Source organism: Dermochelys coriacea, chromosome 3, assembly GCF_009764565.3.
Source record: "Dermochelys coriacea isolate rDerCor1 chromosome 3, rDerCor1.pri.v4, whole genome shotgun sequence".
NCBI lineage: Eukaryota > Metazoa > Chordata > Testudines > Dermochelyidae > Dermochelys > Dermochelys coriacea.
This window is the reverse complement of record NC_050070.1, coordinates 192,275,370-192,295,644: the sequence shown is the minus strand read 5'-3', so window position 1 is coordinate 192,295,644 and position 20,275 is coordinate 192,275,370. Positions and strand designations below refer to the sequence as shown.

The window sequence follows — 20,275 nt, the reverse complement described above, 5'->3', positions numbered from 1 at the left end:
TGCAACAGAAGTAGCTTGCACTGAATTAATGAGATGCACAAAGAGAACTAATAGAACAGGCAGCCTTTTTAAAAATAGTGCAAAGAGATCACATAGGATTGAGGTTATATCCCAAGTCTGACCATCCTTTCATTATCACAAAACAAGATAGGAACACTTGGGTAGCCCTGTAAATACAAATAGGCAATTTAGCCTTGTTTATCCGCCATGACCCAGTTTGAGCTGAATGAAGTCACAGTCCACGCTGTCTGATTGCTCCCCAGAATTGTATGATTAATACATTTAGAATTAAGATGTTCGTAAGAGCAGGAACTAGTGAAGGCAAATATCTGGGGCTAAAGTAGAAATGATTTTGTAACAATGGAGATGGATGGTTTGATACCTAGTGCTTTACATACCAAATTGACAGATGTCTCAGAAGTTTCATAAATAGATGGGTAATTGGATGTTTTACTGAAAACAAGGCATGTTAAAAAATGAAGATAAATGTCGCATGTTCAAATTTTTGGAGACCAAATAGGGTGTTTCCCCTAGCATTGTACCAAATACAGCAGGCTTAAATTAAGTTTGTTAGTGAACAAATTAGCTACTAATACGTGGGGACCAGATCCTCAACTGGTGTACATAGATGCATCTCCATTGATGTCAATCAAGTTATGATCATTTACACCATCTGAGCATTTGGCCTATGCATCTAACTGTACTTTGGATTATTACCTACAGGACTTGACTTGAGGGTATCTAGAGAATAAGGGAAGAAGTTGCCTCTGTGTTAGGATATGAGTGAGTCTCCTGTCACTATTCCCGTGAACCTGATCTGCATTTATGGTGATAGCTGTGGGTGGAGTCTGCAATTCTTCCACAAGGAATGGAGCAGGGGGAATGTTTTTGAACATGGGGATGTTTTTCCCCGTCACATCTGGGAGACGCTTCTGCAGCTGGAAAGCCCAGGCATCCTGTGAAGCAGCCACAGGAGCTACTTCCATGTGGATATGGCCCTTAAGCCTGCTACTGATTCAAGATAGTGGTGTTGCACACTATATTGAAAAGTAGCAGTGAGCCCTAAATGTACTTTCAGAGCATTAGTCTCATCTTCATAGTTTATAGATGTTGATTTTGTACACTCAGTTTTGTACATGCAAAAGTTAGTATTTATACATTTTATGTATAAAAGTGGTGTTTGTACATGCAATATGGATACATGCCCAGTGTTGCACACTCAGAATAGCCATTTTCATACATAAAATGAATACATGCCCACCTTTGCATCTGCATTCTGTTTTGTACACACTGTACTGACAATGAGGCCCTTTGGTTTGGAGATAGATTGCTAAACTGTCTTGGGCAACTCCTTTCAATGTTGTGTGCTGTTGCCTTTGTTTTGGATTTTCTTTAGATATTACCCTGGTTATGCAAGAGATTGCAAGTGCAAAACCAAGACAAAAAGGTCTGGCAAAGAAAATTTCTAGGAGAAAGGAGATCACTTCCAAAGACATAGATGGGTTTTCACCTGAAAACCGCTATGAAAGAACTCTGGAAGACTTTCATCAGGATCAGCTGCAATTTAAACATGAAAGCACAGTAATATGTGAACCTAAGCAGGAAGAATTAGAACTAGTTGAGCAAGAAACAGTCCCAGAGGATGTGCCTGACGGAGCTCGGATAAGTAAAGCTTTTGATGAATTATGTAACACTGTGAGAGAGAAAATAAGATGCTTCAAGAGACCCGAGCCTAAGACTGACTTGTCTACCAAAGAGAGCTATGTACTTGTCACAGGGGAAGCAAGCTATGACCATCCTTGTTTCTATTCTTCCTCCACCCCGGCTGGAGGTGGGATCACTGTTTCCACTAGCAATGGAAAGATGCCAAATGGCGGGGAAGTGGAGCCAATTCCAGAGTTGCCTGAACCCTCTGAGCCATCAGCAAATGAGAAAGGGGAAGTCCATGAAATGCAATATGAGCTTGAAGAGAGAGAAGAAATAAATGAACAGGGCAGAAAGTCAGAAGAAAAAGCTGAAGAGCCCGCAAAGCAGCCTGACATCACTGTGCCTGAGGCAGCACCTCCAGCTGGTGTAGCCAGCCCTTCTGAGCCAGACGTATTTGAAGAGACAGAGTATGACAGAGAAGACCAACGAGGAGGCCAAGCATTCAGAGAACCAAGCTTACCCAGTTCTATGAGCTATGAGAAGGTGGAAGTAATGGAATCTATCGAGAAGTTTTCAGATGACAGAATTCAGACTTACGAAGAGACAGCTATGATTGTGGAGACAACAATTGAGAAGACAAGCAAGAAGAAGCTAGGAGACAAAGGCTCTTAAGTTACATCATTTGATAAGCAACTTGTCTGGCATAGTTATTAAATGACAATTTTTTCCCCTGACCCAATGCTAACATAGTGAGACTTTTGCTGTTTGATATAAAACATTGATACATTAATGGCCATTCTGTCTGGTGTAGGTTTATCTTTAATGTAATAATCACTAAAATGTACTTGGGCAACTAATAGTAGGTTCATTTGCACAACACTTTTTGTGATTAGGACAAGTAAAAAATTATTATTAAGAAGTTGCCTGTCTAAACTACACCTAAGTAATATGTGCCCACTACAAATTGGCCCCTTACAGTTTATATTCCTCTAATGATGCTTTAGCTGCCATTAGTTTCCAATTTTCAGACAGCTGCAAATGTTAGCTTGTGACATCTGGTTCATTGAATAAAAGCTTTGCATCCTAAAGAACATAGTCATAGTGGGTGTGTGTTACCTTTAACATCAAACAGTAGCATTAACGAAGCTAGTATTAACCAATTAACAAACTGACTGGCATGTCATTTTCAAGATGAAAGACTAAGCACTTTAGTTCAGTAATGTATTTCAACCATCCCTTGTTTATACTCTATATGTATAAGAGAGCTTAGCAATCATTTATTTTTAGATATGTTACCAAACAAAAATGTGGCTGAATTTGTCAGTAAGATCTTACTACATATTATCTCGGCTGCTGAGAATAAAATATGCAACAATGCTAAAAGAGAAAAAGGGACATCTTTAAAAAAGAATGTATTAACAGTCTTCAGCCTTTACACACAAACCTCAAGGGGGACAGGATTTCAATAGGGTTTTCGATTGTGTTTATTTTTAAGCAGCTTGCATCTAATTTTTATGCTTAAAATGTCTGTTATTATCTGATTTTAAAAAATAGCTTCCTTGAACTCTATTTAAAATTAAAAGGAGTACTTGTGGCACCTTATAGAGACTAACACATTTATTTGAGCATAAGCTTTCGTGAGCTACAGCTCACTTCATCGGATGCATTCAATGAAGTGAGCTGTAGGTCACCAAAGCTTATGCTCAAATAAATTCGTTAGCCTCTAAGGTGCCACAAGTCCTCTTTTTCTTTTTGCGAATACAGACTAACACAGATGCTACTCTGAAATCTATTTAAAATTGTGCCCACTGCAAAATCCTATGTTACTGAGGTTGAGGTCTTTAGTGCACATTGGAATATCTTCAGAGGATTGCAGACACTTCAAAGATTGTTCGGTTGGGGTATTTTCATTTTATTATTTTTTCCCCTCAAATTTGTTGCATTTTAGTGATCCAGACCTAGAAACTCTATACATGATCCTGTACCATCTTACTTATATGAGCAGTCCTATTAAACTCAATGGGATTGCTCAAGCACATAGGGAGTGAAGGTTTGCAGGACTGTATTCTGTTTTTGACACAAGAGAAAATATGGTTACAGTATTCCACAGCTTGTCAAAAATTGGAATTTCTGTCCTGTGGGAAATGCTGATATTTTGATATTCGTTTTCATGTACAGATAAGCCAAAATATGGAATTTTTTCACAGAAGGGAAAGTTCCAAATTTTTTTTTTGTCAAAACACTTTATTTCAGCTCAGTTGAACATTCACCTGCATCCACCTGAGCTGCACAGGGCCTACTGTGAGGAGTAGCTCAGGTGCCTCATGTCTCCCCTTCTCAGGATTGCTGGTTGGACTACAGCTCCCATGATGCACTACAGTCTTGGGACTCCCATGATGCACAGCAGCAATTCAGCCAGAGAGGAGACCATTGTAAATCATGGGAAATATAGGCCAACCACAGATGCTATAAAGGCTAATGGCAGCATGGGGTGCCTGATGGAAAAAAAACAAATTTTTCCCATAGGAAACTTTTGATTTTGAGAAAACTTCCTTTTCCATTTTAAACAAACAAAAAAAAATCAATAGAAAATTCCCAACCAACTCTAATAATTACCCAGAACTAAAAATTTATCATGAAATGTTAATGATGCTCCCCTGTGTAGATTGCTTTCCTACTATCTCTTTTTCACATCCATATAGGCCAAATCCTGCTCACTTTATTCACGTAAGTAGTCCCAGCAATTTCAATGAGAATAAAATCTTTCACGTCTAGAACCATAAAAATGTGTGCATAAATTGGGTATTACTTAAGGGCAAAGGCTGTGGCTCCGCTGAGGACTTAAGTAAGTACTTAAGTTTAAGCATGCGAGTAGTCCCATGAAAGTTAAGCATGTACTTAAATGTTTTGCAGGTGTCGGGCCTAAACTGTGAAGGCCTTAACTCAGTTTTTACTCAGACAAAACATGTATTGAAAAGGCTGAATAAAAACTGTGTAAGGTCTTCAGGATTTATAAGGCCTTTGGGATCTAAATTACCAAGAACCTCTGACAAAACTCCTACTACAGCGTATCAGAATGTTCTGCATTACATAGGGCTTGATCCTTTCCTCCCCGCAAGCAGTGATAAAACACCTATTGACTATGAGGTGAATAGAATCAGGCTCATACTCCTAATCTGCTCCTCCTTATTACATGCTGTGGGGCAAGAAGAACCATCTGTATACTTTTTTCCTTTGGAGCTTGATGATACATTTTACTAGCTGATCATTTTGTGGCTCAAAATGGCAATTTGAGGGGTTTTTTAAAGTATTTTTCAAACAAAACTCCCATTTCAGCCTCTGTTCTGCATTCTGAAAAGCTGAATGCCCCTTCCACTTTCAATGAAGCTGGATCTAATGAAGGCTGATTGTTCGCAGGACAAGATGTACTGTGTCTCACAGCACTGTTGATCATTCAGGCCCTGATTCAGGAAAGCACTTAAGCAGGTGCTTAACTTTAAGCCTTTACTTACCACCCCTTGAAGTCAATGAGATTCAAACACATGCTTACCTTTGACTACGTGCTTAAGCTCTTTCCTGAATTGGGGCCTCAATCGATAGTGCTCCATTGTATAACACGCCTTACAGCTACAACATTGCTGAACAGCTTTCGTTTTACTGCCTTTATGCGGGTATGCCTTTATCTCCTGTGTATTAAACATACTTGAGATGTGATTTACCTTATCAGGCCTGCATTATTAAAAGTAGAGCATTTTGAAGTGGTTTCACTGAATACATGTCACATCCCCCATGACTTCTGATAGGCAATGATGATAGGACCTGCCAGTTTACAACATCTCTTTATTTTACTCAGATTATAAAACATCATCACAGGGCTTTATATGTTAACAACATTCACCTGTTTTAAATCGAGAACTGAATTAGTTCCTCTGTTATAAATGCTAATAAATTAATTTTATTTTGCATCCGCAATACCATAAAAACTTATTCTAACTGGACATTTTTCAGTGCTTACCCTGATGCAAAAATTCTGAAGAGTTTGAAGTCTAGCTATATATATATATTGTATATACACTTATTTTATATATACGCTTATCAAAACTCGTAATTTCTGTTAATCACCCCTTACAGTCATCTTGCACTTAATAATTTAAGTCAACATTATGAAAATATGAACACCCATTTAGTTATTTTGCTGCTATATAAGACATTTAATGTTTAAACAGAGAATTGCAAAATTACATGAATGCACTAGGAATTAACGTACACTTTCATTTAAAATTGCCACAAGGACGTTTCTTAATCCAAGAACTTTCCCCATATTTTAGAATACTCTTTAATATGTTTAAATGATCTGTTTCTTTAGTAAATACATACACACACAAACATGATGCATGAATGTATATGTATTTATTATGTTCAATACTATATGTAATATATATTAGGTATGCTTGCATATATATATTACATACTATATATATCATGTGTGTTTGTGTGTTATCAAACGCATATGTACACATAATAGGGGCAAATTCTTCCCTCAGATAGAATCATAGAATATAAGAGTTGGAGATCATCTAGTCCAACCGCCTGCTCAAAGCAGGAACAATCCCCAATTTTTTTTTGCCCTAGATCCTTAAATGGCCCCCTCAAGGATTGAACTCACAACCCTGGGTTTAGCAGGCCAATGCTCAAAACACTGAGCTATCCCTCACAACCCATTGAAGATAATGGGTGTCTTCCCAGTTCCAAAGACGCCCACATACTACTTTAAGAATTGGCTCATTGGTTACATGTGTGTATCTGAGGTTAGAATTGGGCCCATGGTGTCCTTTGGTTTATTTTAAGGCCACCAGATGAAATACAGTTGATGCTTTCCATCTATTGGAACAAATGAACAACAACATGATTTTAAAAGTCACTCCCATTAGGTGGTATTTTAAAACTAAAAGCCTGAGGGCTTGTTTCTCCTCTCACTTACACCTAAGTGTGACTCCAGTCTGCAATGGAGTAATCCCTCAGTTACACTGGTGTAAGGGAATGGAGATCCTATGAACACTTAGGTGCTTAACTTGGCTTATAGTATACATAATGTAAACATCGTTTAAGTAGATAATTTGTTTGGGATTTGAAAGGAAAAGAAAAAAATCCTGTTACGGAAGGTTAAGAGATGAATATTCACTTGAGATAATAGAAGAAAAATACATTCTGGGGTAAAACTATGCATTTCATAACCTGTTGGTGTCATTTTTAATCATTAGGTAAATACGTATTCATTTTAATTGTAGTTTGCAACTGATTAACCCAAACAGCTCTTGATAACACACATTTTAGATGCATAGAAAAATAGAAAATAATCAAATTCTGAAACTAGTTACTGCCAACCTCCTAGGCCCCAGTCCTGCAAACACTTATGCACAAACTGTAAGCATGGAGTAGTTCTGCTGAAGCCAATGTAACTACTCATATACTTAAAGTTAAGCAAGTACGTTTGCAGGATTGGGCCCATAGTTACTATTCAGAGATTACTAACTGAAATCCCAGTCCTGCAAACACTTGTGGATGTTGTGTTTGCCACTGTGTGTAATCTCCTCTGAAGTCAATGGCAGTAGATAGATCAGGCTCTGAGAGTTTAATTTACTTTTTTGGATCAGATGCTAAAACACTCATATGTGTAAAAGATTGCAGGAACAGGTCCTTTAAACAGCAACAATGATTTATGGGATAAATTTTCCCAAATTTATTCTTTATTGCTCGTCAAAACTAACTTTGCATTGTGCACATATAAAAAAATCTAAGCAGCTTTTCTTCTTAAATAAACTTGTAACACTCAAAACTGACCTAAGCTCTACTTTTTAAAATAAAAGGAAATTTGAATTAAAAATTGCTTTTGGACTGAAAGTTCATATGCCAAGTTTCTCCCAAAGCAAATTACCAACCCTAACCCCAGAATACAGGGGTCTCTAATGGAAATGCTGACACAGCCTTATCTTATGCTGCTATACTACATTTCAGTATAAAGGAGAGCAGATGCACATCGCAAAAAAGAGTAGCCCTCCATTTTAAACTTCATTCCCAATGTGATGATTTGGCATAAATTGGATCTGAATTACCAAATTAAGAAAAAATACTTGTGCTTTTAGAACATTTGGACCCTGTTTCCTAATGCACGTCCTTTATCAGACATTTTGTCTCACTTATTACAAACAAATGAATCATCTCTAAGTCAAAAAATGTGCTGGGGTGTTTGTGGGGGGGGGGGGTGTAAGTGTAATAAGGAAATGGCAAAAGGCATTAATTTCCGAGAGGAGGTTACCATCTTTCTTAATCTCTGGATTATTTTTTCCTTTTTGGGCCTATTCCTACTCTTACTGAAGCCAATGGGAAAACTCCCATTGAAGTCAATGACGCAGAATCAGGCTGTTGGTCATTCAAAGGCATCTCTAGCCAACATGTTACTGTTAACATCTCTGTCATGAAAGCTGACCAAATGGGTTCATTACCACTAACTGGCAGTTTTAAAATTTATTCCCTCTTTTTAAAATTTTTAATTACAAACAACATTTACCACAAAAATATGAAGGGAAAAGCTATCACGGTTTTGTTTGCAAGTTATTACCTATTTGTATGACACAAAATCATTTACAGTCACAAACTGTAGAAAGTAGTTGATAGGGAACAACATATTTGTGGCTTAGAGTAAAAAAAGGCTGCTTTGGTTCTAATTAAAATAATCATTGACAGGATATAAGACTTTAAAATCAATAAAGTATGATAATTTGGCTATGGCAACATTGTAATATGTCTAACACAGAGGTTTGGATAGCAGAAAGGTGAGTAGAATGATCTAGGAAAGGAAAGAGGCCAACAAGCAGAACAGTGCTAGTTCTTGCTTAGTATACTCTTCAGACTTCTCTCTACCGCTTCGTCTAATTCTTCTTCCAGCTCTTCCTTCTTGGACATAGCCAGTTTGGACTGGTAATCTCTAACTATTTGGTCTATATATGGTGCGCTTTGTGTCCCATGTAGCATCAGTGTCCATTCCTTCAGTACTCCCCTCTGTGGCACGCTATCAACAAATCCAACTTCCAGAACCCAAGTGCCTCTGGGGTCTTCTCCCCAAGTGTGTGTTGTCATGAAAGGCCATTTGTCAAAACCCACCTTGGAGTCATCATCTCTTGGACGTCGGCTCAGTAAAATGGATTTAGTCCCCATAGGTGATGTCATGTTGATGTTGAGGTCCCCTCGCCTAGTAGAGTTCACAGTTATAACTGCTTGCACGTGTTCTAGGTAGCGGACAAAGTTTTCTTTCCCCTCACAAGCATCAGTTGTAAGTGTTAGAACCAGCTTGCCACTTGATGATATTTTTCTGAGGGTTAAATAACAATAAAATAGGTTAAAATGATACATACAGTGAGGCACACCTTATTTTTCATTAAACATCTACATGTGTTTATTCAAAAATACAAAAATACTGTAATAGAATTTGAAGAGCATGAATGAGCAGTGAGAACGGAACTCTTCAGAGAGGTAGGAGTTGGAGGTTGTGCCACACATAATTTGAAGAATACAGTAAGTGCTCAAGGATGACCTATTGCCTCACCAAGTTAACTATCACTTCATATGGCTCACCATTGTCATCTTATATCTACTCATCATCATAAAACTGACTCTAGATTAAATACCATAATGAAACTGTTAAGTCATCTACATAATGAAGTGGAAAGCAAACCAAATCCAGAGATTTAAAGTGAGCGTGGGCACCAAATCCAGATGGCACTTATTTTTAATATTTGCTAAAATAATTATTTTTCATACTATATTATCTGTTCATTCCCATAGCCTCCTAATATTAAAGTATGTAACCGTTTCCTTATTAACTCAAAGCAATTTATTAAAGGAAGCGAACGAGCCAAATCTAGATTGACAGATCAACAGGACCTCAAGCTTCATAAATAAAAAATTGATATTTTAAAGGAGCAAGCCATCACCTGATTTGAAAGTACTTTACAAAACAGACACAGAAAGAAGGAATGTGTTAAGGAAGTACACACTGGTAGTTAAGAAATAGTAATGTGTATTAAAAAATTATACATGACGTTTTTTGCTTACTAGTATTTCTGGTTATGGTTTAAATTATATGTTATATTTTCTAGAAAAACTGAGAGCAGCTGGTCTTGTGAGACAGCTACTATATTAAAGGATGTCAGAAAGCAATTCTGGCTAGAAAGACAGTAGGCCATTTCAGAATATTTCAGCACCATGAGATTCAAATCTGTTTCCTTGCCCGAATCTGCACTCAAACCCAAACCGTGAGCCCTATCCCTAATTTAGTCCGGATTCTAAACACACTTTTGTTTCAGAGTAACAGCCGTGTTAGTCTGTATCCACAAAAAGAACAGGAGTACTTGTGGCATTTTAGAGACTAACAAATTTATAAAAGCATAAGCTTGCGTGGGCTACAGCCCATTTCATTGGATGCATAGAATGGAACATATAGTAAGAAGATCGATCTCTCTCTCTCTCCTCTCACTCTCACTCTCTCTCACACACACACACACACACACACAGTGTGGAAGTTGCCATACAAACTGTAAGAGGCTAATTAATTAAGATGAGCTATTATCAGCAGGAGAAAAAAACTTTTTTAGTGATAATCATGATGGCCCATTTAGACAGTTGACAGGAAGGTGTGAGGATACTTAACATGGGGGAATAGATTCAATATGTGTAATGACCCAGCCACTCCCAGTCTCTATTCAAACCCAAGTTAGTGATATCTACTTTGCATATTAATTCAAGCTCAGCATTTTCTCCTTGGAGTCTGTTTTTGAAGCTTTTCTGTTGCAAAATTGCCACACCTGAGTCTTTTACTGAGTGGCCAGGGAAGCTGAAGTGTTCTCCTACCAGCTTTTGAAAGTTATGATTCCTGATGTCAGATTTATGTCCATTTATTCTTTTGCGTAGAGACTGTCCAGTTTGGCCAATGTACATGGCCGAGGGGCATTGCTGGCACATGATGGCATATATCACATTGGTAGATGGGCAGGTGAATGAGCCCCTGATGGGTGGCTAATGTGATTAGGTCCTATGATGGTGTCACTTGAATAAATATGTAGACAGAGTTGGCATCGGGCTTTGTTGCAAGGATAGGTTCCTGGGTTAGTGTTTTTGTTGTGTGGCGTGTGGTTGCTGGAGAGTATTTGCTTCAGATTGGGGGGCTGTCTGTAAGCGAGGACTGGTCTGTCTCCCAAGATCTGTGAGAGTGAGGGATCATTTTTCAGGATAAGTTGTAAATCTTTGATGATGCACTGGAGAGGTTTTAGTTGGGGGCTGAAGGTGATGGCTAGTGGCGTTCTGTTATTTTCCTTGTTAGGCCTGTCCTGTAGTAGGTGACTTCTGGCTCTGTCAATCTGTTTTTTCACTTCAGCAGGTGGGTACTGTAGTTTTAAGAATGCTTGATAGAGATCTTGTAGGTGTTTGTCTCTGTCTGAGGGATTGGAGCAAATGCGATTGTATCTTAGAGCCTGCCTGTAGACAATGGATTGTATGGCATGTCCTAGATGGAAGCTGGAGGCACGTAGGTAAGTAGGTTTCTGGTATAGGGTGGTGTTTATGTGACCATCACTTATTAGCACAGTAGTGTCCAGGAAATGGACCGCTTCTGTGGACTGGTCCAGGCTGAGGTTGATGGTGGGATGGAAATTGTTGAAATCATGGTGGAATTCCTCAAGGGCTTCTTTTCCATGGGTCCAGATGATGAAGATGTTATCAATGTAGCGCAAGTAGAGTAGGGGCGTTAGGGGACGAGAGCTAAGGAAGCATTGTTCTAAGTCAACCATAAAAATGTTAGCATACTGTGGGGCCATGCGAATACCCATAGCAGTGCCGCTGACTTGAAGGTATATTTTCTCCCCAAATGTGAAACAGTTGTGAAACAGGTGAGGTGACACTATCATAGGACCTAATCACATTAGCCACTCCATCAGGGGCTCGTTCACCTGCCCATCTACCAATGTGTTATATGCCATCATGTGCCAGCAATGCCCCTCTGCCATGTACGTTGGTCAAACTGGACAGTCTCTACACAAAAGAATAAATGGACATAAATCTGATGTCAGGCATCATAACATTCAAAAGCCAGTAGGAGAACACTTCAGCCTCCCTGGCCACTCAGTAAAAGACTTAAGGGTGGCAATTTTGCAACAGAAAAGCTTCAAAAACAGACTCCAAGGAGAAAATGCTGAGCTTGAATTAATATGCAAAGTAGATATCACTAACTTGGGTTTGAATAGAGACTGGAAGTGGCTGGGTCATTACACATATTGAATCTATTTCCCCATTTTAAAGTATCCTCACACCTTCTTGTCAACTGTCTAAATTGGCCATCATGATTATCACTACAAAAGTTTTTTTCTCGTGCTGATAATATCTCATCTTAATAAATTAGCCTCTTACAGTTTGTATGGCACTTCCACCTTCTGTGTGTGTGTGTGTGTGTGTGTGTGTTCGTTCGTTTGTTCTTACTATATGTTCTATTCTATGCATCCACTGAAGTAGGCTGTAGCCCACGAAAGCTTATGCTCTAATAAATTTGTTAGTCTCTAAGTACTCTAAGCCACAAGAACTCCTACACTTTTATTTGCTCATTTAAACCTAAAAATTGCTATAGTTGACATTTTACACACACACACACAGGGCAAAACTATTTTTCTACATTCTCAATATGTCAAATCCTGAGGCCTTCATTCCTTAGTTATTATAACTCAGTTCTTATTTAGAGAAACTTCCAGTGAACTCAACAAAATTTGCCTGAATATGGTTGAAATAAAAACTAGGGACAACATTTATGGCCATCCTCTGCATGAGCGCAATTTATACTCTTGGGGTGAAATCTTAGCCCCACTTAAGTCAATGGGAGTTTTGCTTCAATTACACTCTTTGTGCTTGTGCGAGCAAAGCAATTGTTCCCCAGTTTTCAATCCAAAAGGGGTAGGGATGAGACAGAGTTTTGGTACTCCCCTTTCAGGTGCTAGCCAATGGAGAGTGGTAGCTGTGAGTTCATGCCCCGTGTATGCCTAAGAACTCTGGGAGACATTGCAGCTGAGAAAGTGACAATGCCACCGAGGATTTATGTTGGTGAAGTGTGGCTTCACACTGCGACTAGGACATGCTTAATAGGCGCTCCTGGGCCCTGAAAAATTACCTCAGGAATTGCCTCACAAATCATACTAAACTACAGAGGTGGTGTAAAAAACACCCTGAATTCCTTTAACAGCAACATGCTGTGAACAATGTAAAACCTTGCCTCTGAGTTAGTGAAACAGCTGAAAGATTTAAGAATTACTTCAGTCATTACAAAAATCCTTTTGATCTAATTATCAAACTCTGCTTTTTTCCCTGCCCAAAAATTCTTCTCCATGTCTAACTTCCATGCCCCCTGCATTATGCAATTGTTCATAATTCTATAGCGTTGCATGTGCCACTCTTTTAAAGAAGGTTTTAGAGTAGCAGCTATGTTAGTCTGTATTCGCAAAAAGAAAAGGAGGACTTGTGGCACCTTAGAGACTAACAAATTTATTTGAGCATAAGCTTTTGTGAGCTACAGCATGCATCTGATGAAGTGAGCTGTAGCTCAAGAAAGCTTATGCTCAAATAAATTTGTTAGTCTCTAAGGTGCCACAAGTCCTCCTTTTCTTTTTACAGGATATACAGGCTCTAAACTAGTTAACTATGCTAGACATTTTGATCTCTATGGTGTATTGCAGTGAAAGATTCTAAGACACCAGAGTTTAACTATTATGTCGTTTGATAATGGCCAGAAATGAGGCTTCCTCTTGCAGAGTTAATGGTTGCTAAGTGTCAACAACCTTATCATTGGGGTTGCTCTTGCTGCCAAGGGAAAAATCATGAATTGCAACATTTACAAAGCTAAGCCAACTTTATAAAATAAACTTTTCAAAGTCCATGTTAAGTGCCATTTTTCCTATGGACATGAGTTTCAGCCGAGTGGCATTTCTACCTAATAGGCACTCTGTTGTTATGCATTTTGGAAAAGTATTTTTTGAACATATAAAAATAACCCTTATAAAGGTTCCTTTCAAGTCTCACTGTATCACAATAGCACTTAGTAAAATGTCAACCTTATTTTTCGGATTGCAAACATTACTTTTACAAAGGAAATTCTATTTCTTCATCCCAACATGACCAATGTTGCACTTCTTTAAAAGAAAAGGAGGACTTGTGGCACCTTAGAGACTAACAAATTTATGAGAGCATATGCTTTCGTGAGCTACAGCTCACTTAATCGGATGCATGCTGTAGCTCACGAAAGCTTATGCTCAAATAAATTTGTTAGTCTCTAAGGTGCCACAAGTCCTCCTTTTCTTTTTGCGAATACAGACTAACATGGCTGCTACTCTGAAACCTGTATATCCTGTGGCTTCAGTGAGATCTCATATCTCCTCGATCTTTTCAGACCTCGCAGGTCAAGCAGGCTTGGGTTTGATCAATAGTTGGATGGTCAATGTCCCCAGAATACTTGAGGGTTGTAGGAAGTGGTGCTAGTGATTTAGAAGTTGGCAGTCTTATCCCTGAGTCTACACTGAACTCATGTTCCAGTCTGATGTCAGAGGTGCTGTCTTCCCCCGCTGAGACGTAAAACTGAGGCTGTGATTAAAGTCCCATGGCATTTTTTGGGGGGGTAGGAGTGAGATTAACTGTTTTAAAAGTATGTGAAGTTTGTAAAGTGCTTTGGGATTCTTTGAGAGGAAAGGCACTGTTGTACATGTAAGGTATTACTGATTATTAACCAAATTAATTCAGATTAAGAGGGGGCAACGTGGGACGAAGCATCATTCACTGTTCTCCCTTCAACTACCTTGCACTTTCCAAACCCAAGGTTGTTTGTGTTAAAGCTTTCTGAAATGTATATGAAAATGTGACTTTTTCTTTTATTAAAAACATCTTAAAATCCAGAAGGGTATCCAAATTATTATTATTTATTTTATTATTATTAATATTATTATTAAGATAAATAGGCTCTGTTCCAGCCTGGGTTTTTTAGTAAAGTAAGAAGGAGGTAAATTATTACAAGATCACGGTCATGCTGTTTACTAATGTTTTTATTTTTAATGTTTTATTTTTACGAGAAATGGGTACAAACTGCTAACCTATAAATCTCACCCTTTTCCAACAACAAAAACATAGCACAATTCTTCTAAGAGCAGTACAGAAAGCGTTTTACAAAAGGTGTGCCCATAAGCCTGTCTCCTCTTACAAGTAACAGTGTTGATCATGAAATAAATCCTGGGTCTCATGTTATGATGATGATATTACATAGCTCTTCTTATTAGTAGATTATCAAAGCGCTCTACAAAGGAATTAAGGATCATTACCCCCATTTTATAGATAGGGAAACTGAGGCACAAAGAGGCAAAGTAATTTGTCTCAGGTAATCTGGCAGACCAGTTGTAGAGCTGGGACTAAAACCCAGCTTTCCTGAGTCCCCGGCAACTGCACTATCCACTAGGCTACACTGCCTTTTATACAGCATTACTAATGGCTTTAGGCCACATTCTGTTCCCCTTACACACATGGAGTAGTACCTTACCAGGACTACTTGAGGAATAAGTAAATAGTCAGTGTGCATAAAGGGAGCAGAATCTTGACCATTGTACATATACATATTAACAATATAAAATGTTCAAAATAAAAGGTATAATGCTATAAAGATTTTATCTTCTAGATCTGATTTTCCACACAGCATGCACCAGCTGTAGATGGGGAGGGAAGTTGATTTAAAAGTCACTTAGATGTGAAATATATTATTCTGCCAGTAAAACTTGAAAAACTTTCTTTGAACAGTTGTAAATCAGCAATGATGCGGATCAAATTAATCAAGCTCAGGACACCTGGCTAGAAGTCTACACAACCTCTAACAGTGTGGTGTCATTACTGAGGTCTTGTTGGCATCCATATTTCCTCCATTTTGAAGCCTAGAGAATCTGAAACTTTAAATACAGTTGTCTTTTTGTCACATTATGCACAATAGGCTGTAGATTCTTCCCCAGCCTGTTTCTGCTAATCAGCAGTGTTGCTATGGCACACTATGGTATATCCTGTGCTCACCAACCTAAATATAGAAAAGATTGCTGCAGCAATGCCCAACTACAAAAATAAAACAATTATCCATGGCCGAAGCAAAATGTCAGTTACAGTCATCATCCAAACAATCTCTAGAGATGGGCTTGATCCTCGTCATATGGGTTTTGTTTTTATTTTAAAACTCAGAGTATGAAGATGTTGCAGATCATGAATTTTATTATCCACATAAGAGGCATGTCAGATGTGCGGCATCAACACTGTAATATTTGACGGTTATATAAAAACACAAACAAATAAGGAAAGGAGGACTTGTGGCACCTTAGAGACTAACAAATTTATTTGAGCATAAGCTTTCGTGAGCTACAGCTCACTTCATCGGATGCATTCAGTGGAAAATACAATGGGGAGATTTATATACACAGAGAACATGAAACAATTGGTGTTACCATCACTCTTGTGTGGTAACACCCATTGTTTCATGTTCTCTGTGTATATAAATCTCCCCATTGTATTTTCCACTGAATGCATCTGATGAAGTGAGCTGTAGCTCACGAAAGCTTATGCTCAAATAAATTTGTTTGTCTCTAAGGTGCCACAAGTCCTCCTTTCCTTATTGCGGATACAGACTAACACGGCTGCTATTCTGAAACCTGTCACAATCAAATATGTTAGGTGCATACTGTGAATCAAATGTATGCTAGTATTTTCTGGCTTGAGTCTGTAACAGATTAGGGAGAGATTTTCAAGCACACAGTTACCAGTAAGGTGCCTGACTCTCACTGAAATGGCCTATCATTTGTGCCTTTGAAATCTCCCAGATCTTGGCATTTGTCCAAGCTGTGCTAGGTGTAGCTCAGGAGGATGTGAAAAGGTGGCTTCAAGCTACTTCCCCCCCCGCCCGCCCCGTGCTGGGGCTGTTTGGCAAGTGGAGCAGCCACAAAAGGAATGTGCAATAAAAAACCCGTGGCATGGCCACAGTTGACCCAGGTCAGCTGACTCAGATAGTCCGGGATCAGCTGTGGGGCTATACTATTGCAGTATAGATGCCCAGGTTCTGAGACCCTATGAGGGAGAAGGGTCTCAGAGCCCCAGCCGAAGCCCAAGCCCAAATGTCTCCACAGCAGTTTTTAGTTCTGCAGTCCCAGCCCAAGTCAGCTGCCCTGGGCTTTGACACTTGGTGCAATGGGGTTTTTTAATCACAGCATAGATGTCTCCGAAAAGGCTTTCTTGTACCTGGGAAACCCTGGAGAGCAAATACATTCCAGCCATGTCCCTTGTTCCCTGGATACCTCCACCAGGGCAAAGCACCTCTTTAAAAATACTTTAACAGTAAAGAGCACCAACTTTCATTTATTTTGCCATCCCATCATGTCTTTCAGTTGGGGATCCTTTTTGATGTGATGACATTAATCTTTGCAGAATGAGTGCATACTTCTATCTAATACATTTCAGTAGTGGTAATGTGACTGGGAAATTAAGAAAGGAGGAGACTTATGAGGTACAGTACTGAGCTATTTTTTGTTGAATATGCTCACAAGACCTCTCTACAATTTTAACTTTTGGACACAGCCCGACGTAATGGACTAACCTCTTATTTTACCCCAGTATAATCCCAGTTTACTTTAAGGGTGCTGCATTAAAGTGGTAGAGGCCGTGACGGTCAGAAATTTTTCAACACATTGTTTTTTTAATAAAAAAAACCACTGAGTTATCAAAACCAAAACTTTTTATGAAATAGGGTTGCAGTTGACAGATTTTCCCCTCTCAAAAAAAAAAAAAAAAAGGTTGAGAAACAAGTTATTCAATGGAAAATTTCCAGTTTTCCAGTGTGAAACAACTTTTTGTTTTGAAATTTAAGCCAATACAACAGAAAAAAGGTTAAAGAAAAGAATGATGAAATGAAATCAAAAACAAAACATTTCAATTGACCCAAAATGGAAAATAAAAGGGTTTTCAGTATGCAAATATTTTTGATGTTTTGACTTTTCATCATGCCCAGCTCTACTTGAGAGGAGATTTTGGCCCAATTAGTCTTTATAAACAATCATTCTGCATTTTAGTTATGCAATCAAATCTGAATCATCCCTTGGCTTTGGTTTTGCAGAAACAAAATTTAATGGATGAGGTTTTGCAAAAGCAGCTCACAGCCGCCCCCCCCCCCGCCCCCCCCCCGGCCTTAGTTCTGTGCCATGGTGGTACATTGCTTTCTTCTCCTTTTCCTATAAAATAATAATGCCTTTAACAATGGCACTGAAAAGCCAAATTGCAAATGTTATAGGCATAAACTGGCCATCATTAGGTTAGTATTTCAAATAATTAAATTGAACTTTAGCTATTGTAGTCAATTAGTATTAATTGATTCACTTGTTGACTCATTCTACTTTGCACATGAAAGTAATCAGAAAATAATTTGCCTACCTAGCTGGCAATTAGAGATGTGGAGAACATAAAACAAAACACAATTAAATGCTGTAATGTTCAAACTGAATCTTTGATACCTGTGCATGACTGTTTTAGTTTTCTGGAGTTAAAATTATCCATTAAAATAGGAAATTGCCAAGTTTAAATATATCACATTGTAACAGAATATACCCATGTGTTCACACCCACACATTATTGCAATAAACTTTTTACAAAGCATGCTTTGTAAGGTATCATTTGAAAACTCATGATTTTATGGTCAGTATTGTCCTGGTAAAATGTGTGTTAACATTCTATGTATGGTGTTATTAACACTTGTTTAAACGCCACAGCTCTGCTCAAACAGAAATTGGCAAACAGGCCTATCCCAAACAAAGGTATATGTGCTCTACTTAATTTGCATTTAAGCAGTAAACAGAGTCATCAAGCAGGAAGGGATGACAAAGGGAGTTCAAACATATAAGAAAAAGCCAGCAGGGAACATCCTCCCGCATAGCCTTTGTGTCCCGTGCCTAGCTGAAAATATTTTTCAAGAGGGAGACCGAAACTACAAAAAAAGAGGGACAAATACTCCAAGGCACCCATCTCTCCCTACCAATTGCATTCATTGGACTCAAAGACAAAGAAAGCAGGTGTTATATTCTGGGGAGGCATCCTGACCTGAGAGTTTGGTCAATAATCTGCTGGAGCATATAGTGAGAAATTTTGCTTGATTCTAGTTTAGTTTGTTAAATTAGGCTTTAGCAAACATCTTATCTTTATTTTTCTCGTAACCATTTCTGACTTTTATGCCTCATTACTTGTACTCACTTAATCTCTTTGTAGTTAATAAACTTGTTTTACTGTTTTATCTAAACCAGTGTGTTTAAATGTAAGTGTCTGAATAACTATTTGAGATAATAAGATGGCATATTATTCCTTTTAAGGAATAATAGACTTAAAATATTTGTGCTGTCGAGGAGACAGTACGGGACAAATTTCTGGGGGAAAAAATCGGATACTGAGGGCATGTTGGGGTCACTGTTTCTGTGTGTATGTGTGTGTCTGTCTGTGGTCACTTAAGTGCCTGAAAAGGGAACAAACTCCATAGATTGGGAAAAGAGCATTGTCTTCACTTACTCAGGTTCTTGTATTGATCCTCCAACACAGTGAAATCTCTCTGGAACAGTCTTCCAGTCTTTTGCCATTTTAACCATTGCCCCAGCATCAAGGACTCCATAGCCAAACAAATGGTTAAATTCCAGACCAACACCATTTCTACGCCATTGATGGACTTCATCATGAAGTTGGTTCCTTTTGGAGGTCAGCACTGTCAGATGCTGCAGGTCTCTCCATGTCAGTTCCCGGCTATGGAAGAATAACATAGAAAAGGTTGTTATGTTGTGGGGTTTAGAAGAAGAATGACAAAGTATGACATGTCCAAACTCTTCATTCCATACAACCTGCCTCAGAAAAATCCTCCATATCTTTTGGCCCAGAACAATCTCAAACCAAGGTCTATTGACACAGTGCAGCTAAGAGGATCTGAGCACCATCATTGCCAGGAAGCGCTGGAGATGGATCGGCCGTGTACTTTGGATGGAAACTGATTCCATCACCAGAGTAGCAATAACATGGACACCTAAAGGCAAGTGAAAACGAGGCCGCCCGAAAACAACATGGCGAAGAGCTGTGGAAGCCAAGCTGAAAAACCTGGGGCACAACTGGGGAACCATTGAAAGACTTGCCAGAAACAGACAGGAGTGGAGAAGCTTCATCACTGCTCTGAATGCCAGTGGTGTAATACGAACATGATGATGATGAAGAGGATGGTTTTCCTCTTTCCATAATACATTTGAAAGGACTGGTGTATTTGAACACTCAGTAAGGTAAATGCACTAAAAATAGCAGCGTAGATATTGTGGCTCACATTTTAGTTATTTTTAGCATGCAAGACCAAGTCTATCTACTGAGACTGCCTAAAATGGCATGTGGGCCATCAGCCACTGCCAGTAGCAAAAATACGCAGGAGACAGGACACTAGTTGGGAGGGCTCTGAGTTACCTGGGAAAGAATTCTCAGTAGTATCTGCCTGGCAGGTCTTGTCCACATGCTCAGGGTT

General features: G+C 38.7%; 2 protein-coding genes across 3 annotated transcripts in view; one reads left to right on the top strand and one right to left on the bottom strand.

The window, feature by feature from the left end:
• Positions 1–3,088, top strand: part of BFSP1 (beaded filament structural protein 1) — a 55,596-nt gene extending 52,508 nt beyond the window's left edge. For both annotated transcript variants that reach the window (XM_038393719.2, XM_038393720.2), the window contains exon 8: positions 1,397–3,088. In XM_038393719.2, coding sequence (XP_038249647.1) covers positions 1,397–2,319 — 923 coding nt within the window. In that variant the 3' untranslated portion in view covers positions 2,320–3,088. The remainder of the gene's footprint in view (positions 1–1,396) is intronic.
• Positions 3,089–5,469: 2,381 nt separating this feature from the next.
• Positions 5,470–20,275, bottom strand: part of PCSK2 (proprotein convertase subtilisin/kexin type 2) — a 215,236-nt gene continuing 200,430 nt past the window's right edge. Inside the window, exons 11-12 of the mRNA XM_038397065.2 lie at positions 19,294–19,521; positions 5,470–9,016 (exon numbers count right to left, since the gene is read on the bottom strand). Coding sequence (XP_038252993.1) covers positions 8,530–9,016; positions 19,294–19,521 — 715 coding nt within the window. The 3' untranslated portion in view covers positions 5,470–8,529. The remainder of the gene's footprint in view (positions 9,017–19,293; positions 19,522–20,275) is intronic.